The sequence below is a fragment of the Topomyia yanbarensis genome, chromosome 3 (assembly GCF_030247195.1).
Source record: "Topomyia yanbarensis strain Yona2022 chromosome 3, ASM3024719v1, whole genome shotgun sequence".
NCBI classification, from domain to species: Eukaryota; Metazoa; Arthropoda; class Insecta; order Diptera; family Culicidae; genus Topomyia; species Topomyia yanbarensis.
In genome coordinates, this window is record NC_080672.1 from 155857362 (window position 1) to 155881635 (window position 24274).

The 24274-nt window shown below is 41.3% G+C and overlaps 1 protein-coding gene across 9 annotated transcripts in view; it reads right to left on the reverse strand.

Moving 5' to 3' along the window:
- Positions 1 to 777: 777 nt before the first annotated feature.
- LOC131691737 (protein yippee-like) overlaps positions 778 to 24274 on the reverse strand; it is a 256645-nt gene continuing 233148 nt past the window's right edge. For 7 of the 9 annotated variants that reach the window (XM_058978353.1, XM_058978352.1, XM_058978348.1 and 4 more), the window contains 4 exons: positions 21171 to 21567; positions 20548 to 20762; positions 1964 to 2072; positions 778 to 1900 (listed from right to left, as the gene is read on the reverse strand). In XM_058978353.1, coding sequence (XP_058834336.1) covers positions 1811 to 1900; positions 1964 to 2072; positions 20548 to 20762; positions 21171 to 21266 — 510 coding nt within the window. In that variant the 5' untranslated portion in view covers positions 21267 to 21567 and the 3' untranslated portion in view covers positions 778 to 1810. Of the gene's footprint in view, positions 1901 to 1963; positions 2073 to 20547; positions 20763 to 20861; positions 21568 to 24274 lie in introns of all 9 variants that reach the window. The other 2 variants (XM_058978355.1, XM_058978356.1) reach the window with 2 other exon arrangements.

Genomic DNA, 24274 nt, shown 5'->3' on the forward strand with positions numbered 1-24274 from the left:
TGGTAGTTTTATAACCACTTATAAAACTTAGATTGCATTTGTAGCATGCTATAAAACTTCAATTGTTACTTGGGGTGTATTGAATATGATGATTCGCGAGCCAAATGTCCATTTTATATATAACTTATGATAGTGTACTGCAGCAATGCCCCATTCTATACCATCAAACAACATCATTTTCGATTACCAGAAATAGTTATATTAAGGTCCGCATTTATCTGAAATTATCGCACATAGAGTTGGTGCTCTCGAATTGTATTAGGCTCACAATTTACAACACGGATGAATTGATAGTAAATTTGCTATATATACGTTAATCATCTTTCATTAATTATTTTGACTAAGTGGTTGTTTTGATCGTTTTTTTGTTATTTAGTAACTATCACTATTTAGTATCGTCGCTTGACTAACTCGCAGTTTCTCCACGATCTTTCGCGATACGGAACGCGTTATATCGGTCGTCGAGATCGACATAAAATGTTTTCGAATCGATAAAACGATTATTTGATCTGTGTGTTTTACTACTATTGTTCTTAAGAAAGTGGATTTCGAGGTTTAAGTTCTATTACTGTCGTTTTGTTCTTCATTTATATCGTTGGCAGTAAAATGCATTTTATGTTATTTTATTTGCTCATTTTGTGTTCTCGGGAGGAATCACTGAGATAGCCTTCTTTTCTTGGTGTGTTCTTCGTTGAACTGATTCTAAACGGCATTATTTGCAGTACTCTTGCAGCGGGCTTTTTTTAACCAAGCGGTTCAAAAATAAACACAGATAAGTATATTAAAAATAGTTTGTTTATTAAAAAATACATTATAACTTTAATATTATATTGATCACATTCGCTATAAAAAACTGAAATTACAAGTACTGCTCAGGCTGTGTTCATTTCATTCGTTACCCTCGCAATTATCTAACTTCTGATTTATAAAACCATAAGTGTGTGTCTTCCTTCATTCAGTTTTGTTTTTGTTTCTCTCGCAAAACTAAATCTAGATTCTTAGACGTGTATATATTTCGACTAAAATACGATTCTTTATAAATGTTACCTCACTTGAAACATTCGTAAAACTAATATCACTCTCGCATTTTCTCTCTCACGTACCTTTTCTATTCTTTTCTTGAACATCCTTTGCTGCTTTCGAATTTCACCACAGCGAGTTGGGTGACAACAGCGAGTGGGAGAAAAACGTTCCACCCTTGCCCACCCCAGTCCCGCAATTCTTTCGCGCTTATCGATCGTACAGTTTTTCTCACTAATCAATAAGGTAGTGTTAATCTTCTTGCTCTCTTAAGGGAGAAAGCAAAAATATCCTTCTACTAGTAAAGGGATTCAAAGGAATAAGATCATCGTTATAAACTAATTATTATTTTAAAATTGTGTACGTGGTTGTCGCAGGTAAAATATAAGAATGGACTCCAGAATGTTTGATACAAAAGTTTGAACCAAAGAATAACAACTCTAGTAATGACGACGCCGTTCGATGATGGATCACACACGATGAAATGAACACGTTAAAATAGGATTAACGTGGAAAGGAAATGACAACACGGCTACACAAATAGTTGACAGGATAATTCGCTGGTGAACAGTAGAAACTGGCGGCTGAACATGTTAGGATACTCCGACTGTGACTGGAAAGTAGATGCACGTTGGTTTGCGGTCCGTCTAGGAAGCCACCAATGCCTACGATGGGGTACCACTTCGACTTCCGCATGTTATGTGTTTTGCTTGTGTGTGTTTGTGTGTCGTTGCTATTACAGTGTATATTCACTAATCTAATTTACGCGTTTTCCTAAAGGACTCAACGATCAATCCCAGCCGTTTTCCTTGATCATGTGAGCCAGTTCGATGATGTACTTTCCTTCCTTATATTTTTGGCTAGACTCGAAAGCGTGTTCCTACAAAATGGTGATACAAGAGTATTATTAAAGGTACAGTAAGTATACATGCGGATATTTTACGTATTTCCATCCTAGAGGTGTCTTGCAGCATTCGCAATATATGTCAGCTACGGCATGTAAGCCTGTTAGTAGAACGCGTTCTTCGGCCTGACCACAAGCTACGTTGACCCTATGTAGAAAGCAATAATTCAATGCATCAGTATGTATCGCAAGAAGGGTAATTTATAACATCATGTTACATGTCATTTTTTTACATATCATTCGACTTTGAGAAAATAAGGACTTTTTCAAATGCGATGGTTTTTCTTATTTCCTATTTGAATGATTTTGATGAACATATTTCGATCTCTAAAAAAGTTTGCTAAAAATATCGATAATTTTATTTTTGATAACTAAATTGATCACAATCATTCGTTTTCGAGCTCTCCATCGAGACAGAGGTTGTTTTTTTCTAGTCCGTAGTGCTGTGTGAGGCGATAAAGAATAGTTTTAATCCGCATTCAAGGTTATTTTGCCAGTTCGGTTCGGTCCTCAGTCTTTTGTTCGCGTGTGAGGATTAAACAATAGCCAGCTGTATAAGCTGGATCGGTTCGTCGTTGGACACCAGTTTAAAGCTAAGTGGTTTTTGTCTTTTGTAACACATTTATTGCTTTCTTCCGTCTGCGCGGGCGCTGACCCCGTGCGTTGACGTTTTCTATGGTTCCCTCTCCGGATGGTCAAATGGAAGTTGAATCGGGTTCAACTTCTAAGGCTCCCCCCCGGCCCAAATGCTATCCAGAACTCTCAACTGGTCCATTTGTGGTCTTCTTTCGGCCCAAGACTAAATCACTGAATCTTCTTCAGATTTCTAGAGACCTGACGGAACGGTTCTCGGCTGTGACCGAAATTTCAAAGGTCCGCTCGGACAAGATAAGGGTGTTGCTAGCCAACTCAAAGCAGGCAAACGATATTGCTTGCTGTGAGCACTTTACGCGGGATTATAACGTGTATATTCCGGCTGTAAGAGTACAATCCGAAGGCGTCGTAACCGATGAGAGTTTGACGTGCGAGGATCTGCTGAAGTACGGGGTTGGCCGATTCAGAGACCGCTTACTTCAGCCAGTTAAAATACTTGAGTGCAAACGTTTGCACTCAGTAGTAGTTGCGGGGGATGGTTCAAAAACGTACCCCCAATCAAACTCTTATCGGGTGACCTTCGCTGGTACCGCTTTGCCAAATTTCGTCCTCTTGCACAAGGTTCGTCTGCCTGTGCGTCTGTTTGTGCCGCGGGTCATGAATTGCACAAAGTGTAAACAACTGGGTCACACAGCCACCCATTGTAGCAACAAGGCCCGCTGTGGAAAATGCGGGGAGAATCATCTAGATGATTCGTGCAGTAGGCAAGCCGAAAAGTGTCCTTACTGTGCGGAGAGTCTGCATGATATCTCGGTATGTCCCGCGTACAAACTACGCGGGGATAAACTGAAACGTTCCCTTGCGGGACGATCCAAACATTCTTTCGCAGAAATGTTAAAGAATGCTACGCCACCATCCTCAGCAAACATCTATACTCACTTGCCTCCTGACGAGGGCGAGGCTGGTAACCCACAAGAGGGAACATCTACTAGGGTGCCTAGAATTTATAGGAAGAGGAGGAACACTTCCTCTCGTAAAGTTCCTTGTAAAGGCCAGAAGGTGTCCCTTGAGGGGGCTCCGAAAGTCACATCTATTGGAAGTGTTGCAATCAAACCGAAGCAATTAGCTCCTGGTCTCGGAGGATTAAGCTCAGAGAAGGAGTTCCCAGCACTTCCAGGAACATCAAAAACCCCAAGTGTTCCTTTGTTTCAGTTCGAGAGTAATCACAGCACTGGAATTATAAAACTCTCGGACATAGTGGACTGGATAATAAAAACTTTCAATATTACTGATCCTATTAAAAGTCTTATGTTAGCTTTTCTCCCTACAGTGAGAACATTTTTGAAGCAGTTGACTGCTAAATGGCCCCTCCTCTCAGCGATTGTATCCTTCGATGGCTAACTCATCGAACGAGGTCACGGATTTGATCACTGTTCTACAGTGGAATTGCAGAAGTATCATCCCGAAAATCGATTCCTTCAAAATTTTAATAAATAATTTGAGTTGCGATGCATTTGCATTATGTGAAACTTGGTTAACTTCCGACATAGAACTCAACTTCCACGACTTTAATATTATTCGCCTGGATCGAGACACCCCCTATGGAGGAGTGCTTTTGGGGATCAAAAAGTGCTATTCCTTCTACAAAATTAACCTTCCCTCGATAACAGGTATTGAAGTTGTCGCTTGTCAAGTAACAACCAAAGGCAAAAGCCTTTGCATAGCTTCCATATATATTCCCCCCAACACCGCGGTTGGGCACCGACGCCTACAAGACATCTTAGAATCCCTGCCAGCACCGCGACTAGTTTTAGGAGACTTTAACTCTCACGGTACAGCATGGGGTTGCCTCTATGATGATAACCGGTCTTCCTTAATTCAGGATCTTTGCGATAACTTCAATTTGACAATTTTAAACACGGGTGAAATGACACGAATTCCTGCTCCTCCAGCGCGCCCGAGCGCCTTAGACTTGTCCCTTTGCTCAACATCGCTGCGGTTAAATTGCACGTGGAAGGTAATTCCTGATCCCCACGGCAGCGACCATCTGCCGATTGTAGTCTCAATCAATAACGGTTCAAGGCCATTGAAATCAATCAATATTTCGTATGACCTCACACGAAATATCGATTGGAAGAGCTATGCTGCCGCGATATCCGACAACATCGAATCTACCCAAGAACTTCCTCCGGAGGAAGAGTACAGCTTTTTGGCTGGCTTGATTCTCGACAGCGCGAATCAAGCTCAGACTAGGCCAGTACCCGGCGCGAGCATACAAAAACGTTCTCCCAATCCCTGGTGGGATAAAGAGTGCTCAGACGTGTACGCGGAGAAGGCCGCCGCGTTTAAGACCTTCCGGAACGACGGGTTACCCGCCAGTTTTCGACAGTACGCGACGTTAGACAAGCGAATGAAGAGTTTGATGAAAGCCAAAAAACGCGATTATTGGCGCCGGTTCGTTGACGGATTAACGAGAGAAACATCGATGAGCACTCTTTGGGGAACAGCCCGACGTATGCGAAATCGAAACAGTACTAATGAGAGCGTGGAATATTCAAACCGTTGGATATTCGATTTCGCCAAGAAGGTTTGTCCGGATTCCGCCCCGGCACAGAAGATTTACCGCGCCGCGTCTCCTCACGATAGCGCGAACGAAACACCTTTTTCGATGGTGGAGTTCTCACTTGCTCTCTTGTCGTGTAACAATAAAGCTCCGGGGCCAGACAGAATCAAATTCAACTTGTTGAAGAATCTGCCTGACTCTGCCAAGAGACGCTTGTTGAACTTATTTAATAAGTTTCTCGAGGCTAACATTGTCCCACTCGATTGGAGACAAGTGAAGGTCATCGCCATCCAAAAACCAGGAAAACCAGCCTCCGACCACAATTCGTACCGTCCGATCGCAATGCTATCCTGTATCCGGAAGTTGTTCGAGAAAATGATCCTATCCCGCCTCGACAATTGGGTCGAAGCAAATGGCTTACTGTCAGATACACAATTTGGCTTTCGCAAAGGCAAAGGGACGAACGATTGTCTTGCGTTGCTCTCAACTGAAATTCAAATGGCCTATGCTAGCAAAGAGCAGATGGCATCAGTGTTCCTAGATATTAAGGGGGCTTTTGATTCAGTTTCGATCAACATTCTTTCAGAGAAGCTGCACCAGCATGGTCTTTCAGCGACTTTAAACAACTTTTTACTAAACTTGTTGTCGGAAAAGCACATGCATTTTTCGCATGGTGACTTATCGACATCACGATTTAGTTACATGGGCCTTCCCCAGGGCTCATGTCTAAGCCCCCTTTTATACAATTTCTATGTCAACGACATTGATGAATGTCTTGACAATTCCTGCACGTTAAGGCAACTTGCAGACGATGGCGTGGTGTCTGTTACGGGACCCAAAGCTGTCGATCTACAAGGACCATTACAGAATACCCTGGACAATTTGTCTGCTTGGGCTATTAAGCTGGGTATCGAATTCTCCACGGAGAAAACTGAGCTAGTTGTATTTTCAAGGAAGCGTGAACCAGCACAACTACAGCTTGTATTAATGGGTCAAACTATCGCTCAGGTCTTCACAGTAAAATATCTAGGGATCTGGTTCGACTCGAAAGGTACTTGGGGATGCCATATTCGGTATCTGAAACAGAAATGCCAACAAAGGATCAACTTTCTTCGTACAATAACCGGAACATGGTGGGGTGCCCACCCAGGAGACCTAATTAAGTTGTATCAAACAACGATACTGTCGGTAATGGAATACGGATGCTTCTGCTTTCGCTCCGCCGCGAACATACATTTCATCAAACTCGAAAGAATTCAGTATCGTTGTTTGCGTATCGCCTTAGGGTGCATGCAGTCGACCCATACGATGAGTCTCGAAGTGCTGTCGGGCGTTCTCCCGTTGAAAAATCGATTTTGGGAACTCTCATATCGATTGCTCATTCGATGCGATATCTTGAACCCGGTCGTGATTGAAAATTTCGAAAGGCTTGTTGAGCTCAATTCTCAGACCCGTTTCATGTCCCTGTACTTTGACTACATGGCGCAGAATATTAACCCTTCTTCTTACAATCCCAACCGTGTGCATTTCATAAATACTTCTGAATCTACTGTTTTCTTCGACACATCCATGAAAGACGAGATTAGTGGAATTCCGGACCACATACGCCCACAAGTGGTTCCAAACATTTTTTATAATAAATTCCGAGAAGTCGACTGTTCTAAGATGTTTTATACTGACGGATCAAACCTCGAAGGATCCACTGGCTTCGGTATTTTCAATCAAAAGTTCACCGCCTCCTACAAACTCAGTGACCCTGCTTCAGTTTACGCCGCAGAACTAGCTGCCATTCAGTATACCCTTGGAGTCATTGAAACATTACCCGCAGACCATTACTTCATCGTTTCGGATAGCCTCAGTTCCATTGACGCTATTCGCTCGATGAAACAAGGCAAGCACTCCTCGTATTTTTTGGGGAAAATACGGGAGCTACTGAGTGCTTTATCTGACAACTCTTTCCAGATTACCTTGGTATGGGTCCCTTCTCATTGCTCCATTCCGGGCAATGAGAAGGCAGACTCCTTAGCTAAGGTGGGTGCCTTAGAAGGAGACGTTTACGAAAGACCAATTTGCTTCAGCGAATTTTTCAGTATTACTCATCAGAGAACCCTCGAAAGTTGGCAAACTTCGTGGAGCAGTGGAGAGCTGGGAAGGTGGCTACATTCGATAATCCCTAAGGTATCGACGAAACCTTGGTTCAAGGGGATGGATGTGGGTCGTGACTTCATTCGTGTGATGTCCCGACTCATGGCAAACCATTACACGCTGGATGCACATCTCCGGCGTATTGGGCTCGTGGATAGTGGTATCTGCGCTTGTGGCGACGGCTATCACGACATCGAGCACATTGTCTGGGCGTGCACCGAGTACAGTTCCGCTAGGTCTCGGCTAATGGATACCCTGCGGGCCCGAGGAAGACCAACCAACGTCCCGGTTCGAGATGTGCTGGCAAGCCGCGATGTTCTCTATATGTCCCTTATATACACCTTTGTGAAAACCATCAATATACAAGTCTAACTGCCCCTTGTTATCTCCTTATCATTCTCAGAACGCTCTTCCACCTGTATCAAACCATCTGTATCGAATGAGCCAACAAACACGGGACCTACGGCACGAACATAACACGCTTAACTCGAAATGTAGCCGATCCACATCTGAGCCGTACTACGAAATCGTCTGGAAAAACCCCTGCCATCTTGAGGAGGACCACCCGGCGTCCCAGTACATGATTCCCCTGATGAAGGCCACTCGAGTTTGTAATCCATCCGTTGATCTCACGATGCCTGAAACTGAAATAATTTTCTCTCCCTGCCATCTTTGTCTACCCCCCCTCCCCTGACTCTTATACCCAGAAGTAACACCCCTACCCCCCCAATATCATCACGAAGCATTTAGCTCTTCTTGTCTCTTCTAGTTTTAACTATTATATTATATAATCTCGTTGAAATTGCCCAACTCTACTACCCACAAAAATAACTATAATTACGAATCTTTACAAAATTCAATCATGCCCTCTAGTTATGCCTAGTTTTAAGTTAGTCGTAAAAAATTGTCCCCCTTAATTAAACATTATTGCTCCAATAATCTCACTGATAAAAATGTCAAACCATATTGCCACAAAAACTAAATGACCCCCCTAATCTTACGAAAACAATATTATCCCCTTGTGTAGATATATAAGATAGCTATAAAATCGCATTAGTTTCATTTTAAAAAAATCAATATGTAATCCCCTAGTTTGAGCAATTTAAAATGTAAAACAAAACAAAATTGGCACCTTTAAGCTAACGCAACGTGCCTTATCAAATAAACGATTTGAATAAAAAAAAAAATAAATTGATCACTAGATCAGATTTCCTCAAATTTGCTCTTATTTGAAATTCATTATCTGCCGTTGTATTGTTCGAATTTTTAGGTAATCTTTAGAAGTGTATTGAAAACATGTTTAATGATCATTATTTTTATTAATGACGATTAAATAATTTAATAACGCGAATCTTACCAAAATTGGGTCTTTTTGGGTTAAGCAATATTCAACATTTCGAGCACTTTTCGCGCAGTTTTCTAAGGCAGCGAAACGCGCATTGCGCGATAAATAAGGAATTCCACGAACAGCCGTCCGAAATTCATTAAAATCGTGATCGATCATTTTTGATTCCGATGAAACTTTACACGTTTCACCGGCATAGAAGACTAAATATTTTCCACAGTCTACGGGATCATTTTGACAAAAGATCAATTTTCCAAATGTTTGATTACCGTACTTTATACAGCAAAACTATCTGAGAATTAAATCTAGCGAGTAAAAATTTCCTGCATGAAAAAATATACACTGAAAAAAATGTTGTAACATATTTCACAAAAACAAAATTGATGAGAATCATTATTGATGATTCGGTAATTGATGATTAGCGCCATTTCGAAATCCAGGATGGCGACTTCCGATGACCACAAGATAGAGAGAACCATCATCAATATGAGTGTCATTAGAAAGGCAGTGGATAGTAGAGGTAGGAATTTTTTTTTTTATTCAAATGGGTTATTTGATAAGGCACGTTGCGTTAGCTTAAAGGTGCCAATTTTGTTTTGTTTTACATTTTAATTTGCTTCAAACTAGGGGATCACATATTGATTTTTTTAAAATGAAACTAATGCGATTTTATAGCTATCTTATATATCTACACAAGGGGATAATATTATTTTCGTAAGATTAGGGGGTCATTTAGTTTTTGTGGCAATATGGTTTGACATTTTTATCAGTGAGATTATTGGAGCAAATAATGTTTAACTAAGGGGGACAATTTTTTACGACTATCTTAAAAGTAGGAATAACTAGAGGGCATGATTGAATTTTGTAAAGATTCGTATTTATAGTTATTTTTGTGGGTAGTAGAGTTGGGAATTTTCAACGAGATTATATAATATAATAGTTAAAACTAGAAGAGACAAGAAGAGCAAAATGCTTCGTGATGATATTGGGGGGGGGGGGGTTAGGGGTGTTACTTCTGGGTATAAGAGTCAGGGGAGGGAGGGTAGACAAAGATGGCAGGGAGAGAAAATTATTTCAGTTTCAGGCATCGTGAGATCAACGGATGGATCACAAACTCGGGTGGCCTTCATCAGGGGAATCATGTACTGGGACGCCGGGTGGTCCTCCTCAAGATGGCAGGGGTTTTTCCAGACGATTTCGTAGTACGGCTCAGATGTGGATCGGCTACATTTCGAGTTAAGCGTGTTATTTTCGTGCCGTAGGTGCCGTGTTTGTTGGCTCATTCGATACAGATGCTTTGATACAGGTGGAAGAGCGTTCTGAGAATGATAAGGAAAATAAGAAGGGGCAGTTAGACTTGTATATTGATGGTTTTCACAAAGGTGTATAAGGGACATATAGAGGACATCGCGGCTTGCCAGCACATCTCGAACCGGGACGTTGGTTGGTCCTCCTCGGGCCCGCAGGGTATCCATTAGCCGAGACCTGGCGGAACTGTACTCGGTGCACGCCCAGACAATGTGCTCGATGTCGTGATAGCCGTCGCCACAAGCGCAGATATCACTATCCACGAGCCCAATACGCCGGAGATGTGCATCCAGCGTGTAATGGTTTGCAATTAGTCGGGACATCACACGAATGAAGTCACGACCCACATCCATCCCCTTGAACCAAGGTTTCGTCGATACCTTAGGGATTATCGAATGTAGCCACCTTCCCAGCTCCCCACTGCTCCACGAAGTTTGCCAACTTTCGAGGGTTCTCTGATGAGTAATACTGAAAAATTCGCTGAAGCAAATTGGTCTTTCGTAAACGTCTCCTTCTAAGGCACCCACCTTAGCTAAGGAGTCTGCCTTCTCATTGCCCGGAATGGAGCAATGAGAAGGGACCCATACCAAGGTAATCTGGAAAGAGTTGTCAGATAAAGCACTCAGTAGCTCCCGTATTTTCCCCAAAAAATACGAGGAGTGCTTTCCATGTTTCATCGAGCGAATAGCGTCAATGGAACTGAGGCTATCCGAAACGATGAAGTAATGGCCTGCGGGTAATGTTTCAATGACTCCAAGGGTATACTGAATGGCAGCTAGTTCTGCGGCGTAAACTGAAGTAGGATCACTGAGTTTGTAGGAGGCGGTGAACTTTTGATTGAAAATACCGAAGCCAGTGGGCTCTTCGAGGTTTGATCCGTCAGTATAAAACAGCTTAGAACAGTCGACTTCTCGGAATTTATTATAAAAAATGTTTGGAACCACTTGTGGGCGTATGTGGTCCGGAATTCCACTAATCTCGTCTTTCATGGATGTGTCGAAGAAAACAGAAGATTCAGAAGTATTTATGAAATGCACACGGTTGGGATTGTAAGAAGAAAGGTTAATATTCTGCGCCATGTAGTCAAAGTACAGGGACATGAAACGGGTCTGAGAATTGAGCTCAACAAGCCTTTCGAAATTTTCAATCACGACCGGGTACAAGATATCGCATCGAATGAGCAATCGATATGAGAGTTCCCAAAATCGATTTTTCAACGGGAGAACGCCCGACAGCACTTCGTGACTCATCGTATGGGTCGACTGCATGCACCCTAAGGCGATACGCAAACAACGATACTGAATTCTTTCGACTTTGATGAAATGTATGTTCGCGGCGGAGCGAAAGCAGAAGCATCCGTATTCCATTACCGACAGTATCGTTGTTTGCTACAACCTAATTAGGTCTCCTGGGTGGGCACCCCACCATGTTCCGGTTATTGTACGAAGAAAGTTGATCCTTTGCTGGCATTTCTGTTTCAGATACCGAATATGGCATCCCCAAGTACCTTTCGAGTCGAACCAGACCCCTAGATATTTTACTGTGAAGAACTGAGCTATAGTTTGACCCATTAATACAAGCTGTAGTTGTGCTGGTTCACGCTTCCTAGAAAATACAACTAGCTCAGTTTTCTCCGTGGAGAATTCGATACCCAGCTTAATAGCCCATGCAGACAAATTGTCCAAGGTATTCTGTAATGGTCCTTGTAGATCGACAGCTTTGGGTCCCGTAACAGAGACCACGCCATCGTCTGCAAGTTGCCTTAACGTGCAGGAATTGTCAAGACATTCATCAATGTCGTTGATGTAGAAATTGTATAACAGGGGGCTTAGACATGAGCCCTGGGGAAGGCCCATGTAGCTAAATCGTGATGTCGATAAGTCACCATGCGAAAAATGCATGTGCTTTTCCGACAACAAGTTTAGTAAAAAGTTGTTTAAAGTCGCTGAAAGACCATGCTGGTGCAGCTTCTCTGAAAGAATGTTGATCGAAACTGAATCAAAAGCCTCCTTAATATCTAGGAACACTGATGCCATCTGCTCTTTGCTAGCATAGGCCATTTGAATTTCAGTGGAGAGCAACGCAAGACAATCGTTCGTCCCTTTGCCTTTGCGAAAGCCAAATTGTGTATCTGACAGTAAGCCATTTGCTTCGACCCAATTGTCGAGGCGGGATAGGATCATTTTCTCGAACAACTTCCGGATACAGGATAGCATTGCGATCGGACGGTACGAATTGTGGTCGGAGGCTGGTTTTCCTGGTTTTTGGATGGCGATGACCTTCACTTGTCTCCAATTGAGTGGGACAATGTTAGCCTCGAGAAACTTATTAAATAAGTTCAACAAGCGTCTCTTGGCAGAGTCAGGCAGATTCTTCAACAAGTTGAATTTGATTCTGTCTGGCCCCGGAGCTTTATTGTTACACGACAAGAGAGCAAGTGAGAACTCCACCATCGAAAAAGGTGTTTCGTTCGCGCTATCGTGAGGAGACGCGGCGCGGTAAATCTTCTGTGCCGGGGCGGAATCCGGACAAACCTTCTTGGCGAAATCGAATATCCAACGGTTGGAATATTCTGCACTCTCGTTAGTACTGTTTCGGTTTCGCAAACGCCGGGCCGTGCCCCAAAGAGTGCTAATCGATGTTTCTCTCGTTAGTCCGTCAACGAACCGGCGCCAGTAACTACGTTTCTTGGCTTTCATAAAACTCTTCATTCGCGTTTCTAACGTCGCATATTGTCGATAGCTAGCGGGTAACTCGTCGTCCCGGAAGGTCTTAAACGCGGCGGCCTTCTCCGCGTACACGTCTGAGCACTCTTTGTCCCACCACGGATTAGGAGAGCGTTTTGTATGTTCGCGCCGGGTACTGGCTTAGTCTGAGCTTGATTCGCGCTGTCGAGAATCAAGCCAGCCAAAAAGCTGTACTCTTCCTCCGGAGGAAGTTCTTGGGTAGATTCGATGTTGTCGGATATCGCGGCAGCATAGCTCTTCCAATCGATATTTCGTGTGAGGTCATACGAAATATTGATTGATTTCAATGGCCTTGAACCGTTATTGATTGAGACTACAATCGGCAGATGGTCGCTGCCGTGGGGATCAGGAATTACCTTCCACGTGCAATTTAACCGCAGCGATGTTGAGCAAAGGGACAAGTCTAAGGCGCTCGGGCGCGCTGGAGGAGCAGGAATCCGTGTCATTTCACCCGTGTTTAAAATTGTCAAATTGAAGTTATCGCAAAGATCCTGAATTAAGGAAGACCGGTTATCATCAAAGAGGCAACCCCATGCTGTACCGTGAGAGTTAAAGTCTCCTAAAACTAGTCGCGGTGCAGGCAGGGATTCTAAGATGTCTTGTAGGCGTCGGTGCCCAACCGCGGTGTTGGGGGGAATATATATGGAAGCTATGCAAAGGCTTTTGCCTTTGGTTGTTACTTGACAAGCGACAACTTCAATACCTGTTATCGAGGGAAGGTTAATTCTGTAGAAGGAATAGCACTTTTTGATCCCCAAAAGCACTCCTCCATAGGGGGTGTCTCGATCCAGGCGAATAATATTAAAGTCGTGGAAGTTGAGATCTATGTCGGAAGATAACCAAGTTTCACATAATGCAAATGCATCGCAACTCAAATTATTTATTAAAATTTTGAAGGAATCGATTTTCGGGATGATACTTCTGCAATTCTACTGTAGAACAGTGATCAAATCCGTGACCTCGTTCGATGAGTTAACCATCGAAGGATACAATCGCTGAGAGGAGGGGCCATTTAGCAGTCAACTGCTTCAAAAATGTTCTCACTGTAGGGAGAAAAGCTAACATAAGACTTTTAATAGGATCAGTAATATTGAAAGTTTTTATTATCCAGTCCACTATGTCCGAAAGTTTTATAATTCCAGTGCTGTGATTACTCTCGAACTGAAACAAAGGAACACTTGGGGTTTTTGATGTTCCTGGAAGTGCTGGGAACTCCTTCTCTGAGCTTAATCCTCCGAGACCAGGAGCTAATTGCTTCGGTTTGGTTGCAACACTTCCAATAGATGTCACTTTCGGAGCCCCGTCAAGGGACACCTTTTGGCCTTTACAAGGAACTTTACGAGAGGAAATGTTCCTCCTCTTCCTATAAATTCTAGGCACCCTAGTAGATGTTCCCTCTTGTGGGTTACCAGCCTCGCCCTCGTCAGGAGGCAAGTGAGTATAGATGTTTGCTGAAGATGGTGGCGTAGCATTCTTTAACATTTCTGCGAAAGAATGTTTGGATCGTCCCGCAAGGGAACGTTTCAGTTTATCCCCGCGTAGTTTGTACGCGGGACATGCCGAGATATTATGCAGACTCTCCGCACAGTAAGGACACTTTTCGGCCTGCTTACTGCACGAATCATCTAGATGATTCTCCCCGCATTTTCCACAGCGGGCCTTATTGCTACAATGGGTGGCTGTGTGACCCAGTTGTTTACACTTTGTGCAATTCATGACCCGCGGCACAAACAGACGCACAGGCAGACGAACCTTGTGCAAGAGGACGAAATTTGGCAAAGCGGTACCAGCGAAGGTCACCCGATAAGAGTTTGATTGGGGGTACGTTTTTGAACCATCCCCCGCAACTACTACTGAGTGCAAACGTTTGCACTCAAGTATTTTCACTGGCTGAAGTAAGCGGTCTCTGAAACGGCAAACCCCGTACTTCAGCAGATCCTCGCACGTCAAACTCTCATCGGTTACGACGCCTTCGGATTGTGCTTTTATAGCTGGAATATACACGTTATAATCCCGCGTAAAGTGCTCACAGCAAGCAATATCGTTTGCCTGCTTTGAGTTGGCTAGCAACACCCTTATCTTGTCTGAGCGGACCTTTGAAATTTCGGTCACAGCCGAGAACCGTTCCGTCAGGTCTCTAGAAATCTGAAGAAGATTCAGTGATTTAGTCTTGGGCCGAAAGAAGACCACAAATGGACCAGTTGAAAGTTCTGGATAGCATTTGGGCCGGGGGGAGCCTCAGAAGTTGAACCCGATTCAACTTCCATTTGACCGCCCGGAGAGGGAACCATAGAAAACGTCAACGCACGGGGTCCGTGCCCGCGCAGACGGAAGAAAGCAATAAATGTGTTACAAAAGACAAAAACCACTTAGCTTTAAACTGGTGTCCAACGACGAACCGATCCAGCTTATACAGCTGGCTATTGTTTAATCCTCACACGCGAACAAAAGACTGAGGACCGAACCGAACTGGCAAAATAACCTTGAATGCGGATTAACACTATTCTTTATCGACTCACACAGCACTACGGACTAGAAAAAACAACCTCTGTCTCGATGGAGAGCTCGAAAACGAATGAGGTAGGAAATTGTTGATTAGTGCCATTTTGAAATCCAAGAAGGCGGCTTCCGGTTATCAAAAAATAGTAAAAATCATCATCAAAATATATGTCATTTGTAGAAATCGGAATTTCATGATTACTGCCATTTTGAAATCAAAGATGGTGACTTCCGGTTTTCATAAAATAGTGGAAGGAGCTGGTCAGTAGACATCGAAAATTGATGATTAGCGGCATTTTGTAATTCAATATAGCGACTTTCGGTGACCACGAAATAGTGAGAACCATCATCGATATTGGTGTCATTTGAAAATACTTAATTAGTAGATATCGAAAATTGATGATTAGCGCCGTTTTGAAATTTAAGATGGCTACTTCCGGTTACCACAAAATAGTGAGAACCACCATCAATATGGAAGCACTGACATCATTTGAAAGAGAGTGATCAGTAAACATCAGAAATGGATGATTACTTCCATTTTGAAATCCAAGGTGGCGACTTCCGGTTAACACGAAATAGTGAGAATATGCGAATGACACATTCTTTCGTGACGTTACAACGATTTGACGAATCTTCATTTGACAAATATGTTATAACTTTGTCAAAGGAATGCCTACATCAAAACTTATTACAGATTCGGAAAGTAGACAAAATTAAAAAAGATTCAAAGCACAGTTCTAAACGTATTTCAAAAGAGGCAGCAAAAAGAACGACAGCGTATACCAGCTTTAAATTTCGTAAAAACTGTTCGAAGTAATGACATTAAAAGTAGAAACTCCTGTATACAATAGTAGAAAATCCTATATGAAATACTACGCTACTGAATGTCCTAAGGAATTTGGTTGATATAAAATATTTATACTTGCAAACCTGTGATAAAAATTCATACTAATCAGTACTCTCTTTTGGTCAAATGGCATTACCATTTGTTTGATTATTAACGAACGCTTCAGATTATCTTTGCAACTTTTTGAAAACAAATCAAAACTGCAACTGCTAGTTATGTTAGACTCAATCTTCTCACACATCATTATCTCCAACTATAGGTGCAAACCCAGTTGAGTCTACACGTTCTTTTAAAATACCTAGGGTCCCTCCATAAATGACGTAGCATTAAATGAAGGAGGGGGAGTTTTTTTTATTTTGTGATGGTGTGTGACGACAGGGAGTAGGGGATCACGATTTAATATGCTACGTAACTTTTTAAAGGGGTATAGGAGTTGACCTGATGTCACGACAATCTTACCCGTTTCATCTAAATAACATCGTTTTTGTTCAAATTCTTTACGGTGACAAGGAGGGGGGAAGGTAACCGTCAAACTACGTAATTACCAGGGGATGAACAAGTTTGTAACGAAATGCTACGATGTGGGAGAGGGATGATACAAATCACTCAAAAAATGCTATGTTATTTATGGATGTAGCCCTACAGTAGCATGTTGTCAGATGTCTTAATGATAAAAACGCATCACGTATATCCGAAATATGAAACGTGTGTGCCAATATCAGGAATCAGAATATATTGGCACAAATGGCACGTTCCCCGTACATAGTCGGGGATTTGTTCCTTGCCGTGTGTTTTCATCATTTCCTGAGTGGAAGGAAAGGACAAGGAGGTGTGGGGAAGTAGAATTGGAAGGGTGGAAAAAATAACAGCACAAAACAAAAATAAACAACAGGAAAGTTAAACTCACAAGTAGTTCAACATGCCTGCGAATAAGCCTAAAGCTTTTTATCACATTGGATAAGAAACTTTAGTATGTCTCTGAGTTTCAGTCGTCCAAACATGGTTTCGTCTATATAAGGACGGCCGAAGACTCGAAATCGCAATTGCGCTACCGCTGGACAGTTGCATATCAGATGATATGAGGTTCCGTAGTCGGATTCACAAAGATCACATGAAAAAGACTCAGCGCGCTGGATATTTGCCATGTGATAATTGATTTTGCAGTGGCCGGTTAAAGCCCTTGTCAGCATGCCGCAGTGGAGCTTCGAAAAATGTAAGAGATTTTTCGAAACCACTGGGCATGTTTGTTCTAGAAACGCCTTTGTTTGGCGACACGTTGGTAGATTTTTTCCCTTATCCAACTTGTCGAAATTGGCAGCGCGGGCTCAGGACCAACGAAGTCAATCGCTGAACCTGCCCTGGCCAATTCGTCAGCCCATTCATTTCCAGTAATACCGCAATGTCCGGGCACCCAGACAAGGTAGATAGTGTTGACAATGCTTAGTTCTTCGATTTGGGTTCGGCACGCGATCACTAGCTTAGACCGGGATTTGTCTGAACTAAGGACCTTGATTGCAGCCTGACTATCGGAGCAGAAGTTTATAACTCTGCCGGACAAACTCAGTTGAAGGGCCGATTACACCCCGCACATAATCGCAAAGATTTCTGCTTGGAATACAGTACAGTATCTACCTAATGAGTGAGATTGTTCCAATCTCATTTCACGACAGTAGACACCAGCACCAGCACGTCCCTCCATCAGAGAACCGTCAGTGTAATAGACCACTTGCGTTTGTTGTTGTCTTTCCATAAAGCCAGACAACCACTCCTCTCGAGAGGGAATCTTCACATGGAATGTCCTGTAAAGAAAACTACAAGTGAGTGTAATATCGCTGGGAGCTAGAATATCTTCACCCCATGTAACCATTTATGACCACAATCGTGTATGACTGGTAGCAAGATCAACATGATTACTGTTCCAAAGCCCAGTAACCTGCAGTCTGTATGCACATGATAGTGCTTCTTGTTTGAGGTGTATGTGTAATGGTTTGATATTTAGAAGCGCCTCAAGAGCAGCAGTCGGAGTCGTGGTGAAAGCACCAGTCAACGCCATGAGCGCCATTCTTTGCAGATGGTTTAGCTTTGACTGGACTGTCACCACCTCTCCCCACTGCCACCACACAAGGCATCCGTATGACAGTATTGGACGTACAATTGTCGTGTAAATCCAATAGATGTATTTAGGTTTGAGACCCCAGGTCTTTCCAAAAGTTCGTCTGCACTGCCCGAAGGCCATGCACGCTTTCTTGACTCTGAACTCAATGTGAGCAGACCAATTCAGTTTGGAATCCAATATGACTCCAACGTATTTGACTTGATCTGCACACAGTAGCTCAGAATCAAAGAACTGCAAGGGACGAACCCTGGTTGTTATTCGCTTCTTCGTGAAAAGAACCATTGAAGTTTTGCTTGGGTTAACTGATAGTTTAACTTGTCGACACCACTGCTCGACAGCTCTTAATGCCTGTTGCATTAAGTCAAAGATTGTTCCGATGCAAAATCCAGTAATTAGTATTTGGTAATCCGTAGGTTGGAAATCCAAGCTCATTGAGTTTCTTCAATAAGCCGTCAGCTACTAAGTTCCATAACAAGGGTGACAGAACGCCGCCCTGAGGACAACCGCAAATACTCAACTTCCGTATCTCACCTGTCCCAGTGACGAGCAAAGTATGCGGTTACTAAGCATTGCGTTTATCCAACCCGAGATACAGGCTGATATCCCATGACCGCGCGTCCCTTCCATAATAGACTGGAAGGACACATTGTCAAAAGCACCCTCAATATATAGAAATACACCCAAGCCAGATTGCCGTGATGCTTTATTGTTGAAAAAGCCTCTGATATCAGTATAAATTAATGATATTTTAATAAAAGTTAATAAAACTAGTTAATTTTTATTTTATATCGAATTCAAGAAGTGTGCAAAGTAGCCCCCAGCTAGTCCACAAAAAATATTTTTGAACGCTATACGAACAACTTTATTATGTGTGAACCAAATCTGCTCATATTGGGCATAAATAATACATACATGATGACGATAAATCTGTGCTGATATGATACAAATCCATCGATTATTAAAGGAGTCATAATTCGTCAAAATTGAAAAATTGATAAAAAAGTGCGCAAAGATACCCCGCATGACGGTACGTAAACAATATTTTGACTGTGGCTTCTGTGGCCTTTTTTTAATATTTTTAATAACTTTAATAAATAGGTAACAAAAAACCAATATAATGTCAGGTATCTAAAATCAATCACAAGAAGAGAAAAAACTACAATGTTTATTTATTTATTTATTTATCTTATTTTCCATCTGACCTACATGGTCTACATGAAATATAGACCATGTAGGTCAGATGAAAAATAAAATAAATAAATAAACATTGTAGTTTTTTCTCTTCTTGTGCTTGATTTTAGATACCTTACATTGGATTTTTGTTACCTGTTTATTAAAGTTATTAAGTTTTTGTTCATAGTATTACGTAATTATTCAAATAACCTTTAGATATAAAAATACATAAACTCTGTCTTCAAAACAGATTGTACGTGTGTAATAAATAGCTTTTTTAAGTTTGCCACTGACACTGCAAGTTTAGTCTATTTAGGCATTGAATTGAAAAAACTTATTCCTTTTACAATTAAGAATTCTGAGATGATTCTAGTGCTGCACATCACTCCTTCTTTCAACTCGATCACATAAATAGGGAGGCAGCTTTCGAGTCATAATTCTAAAATGAGCAACAAATAAGAACGACTAATAATAAATAACGGTATCAAATTATTTGTTTCAGAGTGAGCCATTGTAATACATCCAGCATGAAATTAGAGGAAGTGCATCTGTTAATTTTTAAGTTATTTGCATTCGATTCATTATGATGGTTTCCACTGTTTTCCACTGTTTTGTGATAAACGGAAGTTGCCATCTTGGATTTCAAAATGGCAATAATTATCACTTTTTGTTATCTTCTGAACACTCTCTTTTAAATGATAGTCATACTTCTCTCTATTTACTGGAAACCGAAAGTTGCCTACTTGGATTTCATAATGGCGTTGTTCATCAATGTTCGTTTTCTGCTGACCACCCCCTTCAAATACCACCCATATTGATGGTGGTTCTCACTATTCTGTGGTAACCGGAAGTTACCAACATGGATTCATCAATCATTCCCAATAAACCTTTTTCTTTTTTCCTATAGTCTATGCAATCATTCTGATAATCGGCTTTTTAATTGAGACCGGGAAGGCCGAAACTCATTCGACTCACTTCGTCGTGTATGTTTGTTTGTATGTGATCAATCACCCATCGGTTACTCTGAGATGACTGAGCCGATTTTTTCAATCTTAGTCTTAAATGAAAGGTATAGGTTGCTATTGAATTTAATTCTATTACTCCCCAGTCCCCACATATCGCAATTATGGAAAGGAGCAGTAGGTTTGAAAAAGTAAACAAGGGATAAATATAAACATTTTGTCAGTCTTACCAGAACACTTTAGTTGTAGTACATACAACAATTTGTATTTAAAAAGATCAATGTGTACATGACAGCAAATATCCAGTGTAGCAAAGATACTTACACTGAATTAAACAAATACGCCCGTCCCTGGCTTCCTTGGAACGATTTCGATATAAGCTCATCGTGACTAGCTAAGTGTGCCCGACAGTGGACACAGGAATACGTTCGGTTGGCTGGCGGTAGGTATGCTTGGAACGTTTTCACCATATTGCCACTTCCTGACGATGAGGACGAAGATGACGATTGCCCGTTTGCGTGCCCTCCGTTGGCCGCTTCCTGTTGGTACAATAGTAGGTGAGAAAACAAAATATATTAGGAAATTTCAAATTTTAAAAATAACTAATACTTTTTATTTATATAAACCATCTATTCTACCTGGGTTGGATCGTGTTCTCGATTCGAGTCCAGGCCGAATGTGGTGTTTAAAACTAGATGAGTAGTGAAATGCGTGGCTCTGGGCCAGAACCGCTGAGTAGACGGTGGTGTTGGTTAGTAATGAGAAAAAACAACCGCGGAATCTGTTTCCGGGGATTGTTACTAATCTCTTGTGTTGTTTTACCCGATAACTTGGCTAGGATTTTCTACGTTAGCTTAGTGATTAGTGTTTGTTACCCTAGACCTTACAGTAAAAATAAGAATGTTTGGTTCTTTACTTCGAACAGTAGGTTAAACAAGGATACGTGCATCCGTCTTAGAGGCCCAGCTGCTGTACGCTGCTGCTTCCAATGGATCTTTCTTTTTTTGCTTCCGATATCCCTCCGCGTGGAACAAACTGCACATCTGCTACACCAACATTGGATTCATTTGTGACTGCGATTCCGACGACTAACGATCTCCACAATCGAATACTTGCACTGAAACTGTCGGGATGGCAACTTAAAACTCCACAATCCACAAATCGTGACTCTCAGCTATCTGTTGCCAGCGACGATTCTAAGCTGAACTTATTGTTCTACTCTGCCCCTATAACAACAACACCCTTGGTGGATAAGCACTTTTTCCGATTTCTGAATATTGTTGTATGGCTGCTGATAATGATGTTTACGTTGTTCCTGCTAGTGTCGGTACTGCTTTTGAAAATCTGAAACGAAACAAAGCGAAAGAATTCGTCAGACAACTTGACTCACGATTTTGCCACCTTTTCGTTCTCATGGTAAATTTGTTAATTTGATAGCTGTTATTGCGCATTAAGCCAGTGTAAAAGCGAAGATAAGACCGGACTAATGTGTAAATGTTGCGTTCTTGTTATACATGATTTGTGAATCAAAATGCTCTGCTGTTACTGCTACGGTGCAGGATAATTTCACATCCAGAGTAACACTGAATGCAGCAAAAAATGTGTAGGATAAAGTGAGGCAATATCGCCATGTAGGGCAAGTTGAGCACCCCTGTTTAGGGTTCGTCTCGGTTGCGGTAATTCCCGCAACCGCGCGGTATTCACCGCACCCGCACCGCAAAATCTGCGGTGTTGTGAGACACTTTTTCCCGCAGATGCGGTGCGGGAAAGAGCTTTTGCCGCGCGGTTTTACCGCAACCGCACCGCAAAAAAAATGATAGTGATAATTTTGATTTAACCTAAATTGATAAACAGACTGCTATTACGAAAGAAAAACTAGCTGTGTCCGAAATAATTTGACGCTATTATTTTTACGACATATTTTGGACATTAGTTATTTTATACTTCTAAGTAAAACTTCACAAACTAACCATTTCAAATACATAAAATGCAAAATCCAAATAGAGACAAAATTATTAGATCATTTAAAAACAATAAATTTGTACTCTTAAATCCAATTTAAAAATGCATCACTTCTCCCGATTTCTGTTGGAAATCGTGGATTTATGAATCGTTTTCGATATCAATTTTTCAACTGTGAATTTCGACTAATTTAAAGGAATTAGAGATGAACTAATTATGCTGGGACTTAAACAAACCCAAAGAATATAATTATCTTCATCAAACCAAACGAATTTGGAGTAATTGGCAGTAAAGGATATAAATGCATGAAAGCGTCCAAAATAAGGCGGGATCCAAATTAGGATGATTATTCTTTCATTCGTTCATCAACATCGTATTTCTATCTTCATTGATTGCTGTGTAAATTCAATGTGAATTTTTCTGCAGTCAATTTTATTGGACTCTTTCTCAAAAAGTATGCTACATAGCTTTTTTTTGCGTACTTCTATTCAAATTCACTATAATTTTTTTACCAAATTAAGTCCTAATATTTTTCAGTTACGACTATTTTGTAGCTTTTTTTTCCCAAATACCACATAACTTGACTCCAGTTCACCTCAATTGAAGTTTTTGCCATTGGCTCTTTGGGAAAATATTAGAGGAAAATACATTAAATGCTAAAACTTTTGAACTAGCCTTTAGAAAATTACACTTCACACATTTTTAAAGGGAGCAATCTTAGTTTTTGAATGAGAATACATCTGTTTCATGAAGAATGCGGAAGTTGGAGTTTTGGGATATTTTGTCCGTAAAACCCCCTATTTTTAAAAATCATTTCTGCTGTATGCTATAAATCCTAGTTTTTGCAGTTTTTCTAATGTTCAATAATTCTGTACCGATTGAGACCGGACTCCTGATTAGATGTAATCTATAGAGCAATATTTTTCATCAAATATGGCGTCGTTCTTATTGATGAAATACAATATGTTATTATTTCACTGTATTGGAATATATGCGCTACTATATAGAAGTACTGGTATTTCGACTTTATTTTTTTTGTGAAATTCCTTTAGAAATGAAAGGTGGTTTTTACTACGTAAATGTGAAAATCATGTCAAAAACATTGAACATTGAAAATATGAAAATTTAAAGAAAAAATATGCAACTTCATTTCTTATTACATTTTCATTTTACTTTTTTCAATTAACTGAAGGGTTGCTAAAATAAAAGTTTTCCTATTACTGCAGTAGAACGTTTTTGAATGTATAATGTTTGCCTTAAAATGAACGGAATTTTATTATTAGAAAATGCAAAAGTTGATTTTTTTTCATAAACATTACATTCTGAGGAATCTCCTAAAGTTAAATTTCGTGTGAATCGCCTCGTCCTTTGAAGATTTACTTCGCTCCATTCCTATTTGTTCAGCGTACACACTCAGCTATTGCGTACGCGTACCACTTCTGATACAAGCCTACGATTAAACACTCCATGAATTGGGAGTTTTTTTGAAATTCATTGCCGCAATCAAGAAAAAATACCTCCTTCGTCAAAGGTTGCTGTGATCTGTCCTCGCCGTATTTAAAAAAATCTCTTCTACCAATCTGAAACTTTTCACTGAATCTCAATAACAATCAATAAGAAAAGTTGCCACACTCTTGTATGCATCTTAACACCAAGTCTGGGCCTAGCTCAGGCTCGGATGATAAGGGAAAAGGGGATGGGTTACATCCGGAAACTGGTCCGGATCCAGACTAAACTAGTTTGGATCCTTGGACTGGTCCGAATCCGTGATCTGTTCGGACTCGGGGTCTGGGCCTAAATCAAAACCAGGTATCGGGAAACCAAAGAGGAAGTCCGGTGCAACGATTCCCATCGATTTTATCAATTGTTATTTTGCAATCCAATCAACCCAGACAAAAACGACTGATTTCAGCCTGTTTCGGCAAAATTCCAGCAGAAAGCGGCCAGAGTTCTAGGTGGTTCGGCTCGGTACTCATATAATCACAGGAATCGACCGAATTACGAACAGAGCCGAGGTTAACACATAGGGTAAGAGAGTTTACTACGGCCCACCAAGGCAAAACACATCACTTCTATTCCTAGGACCCCA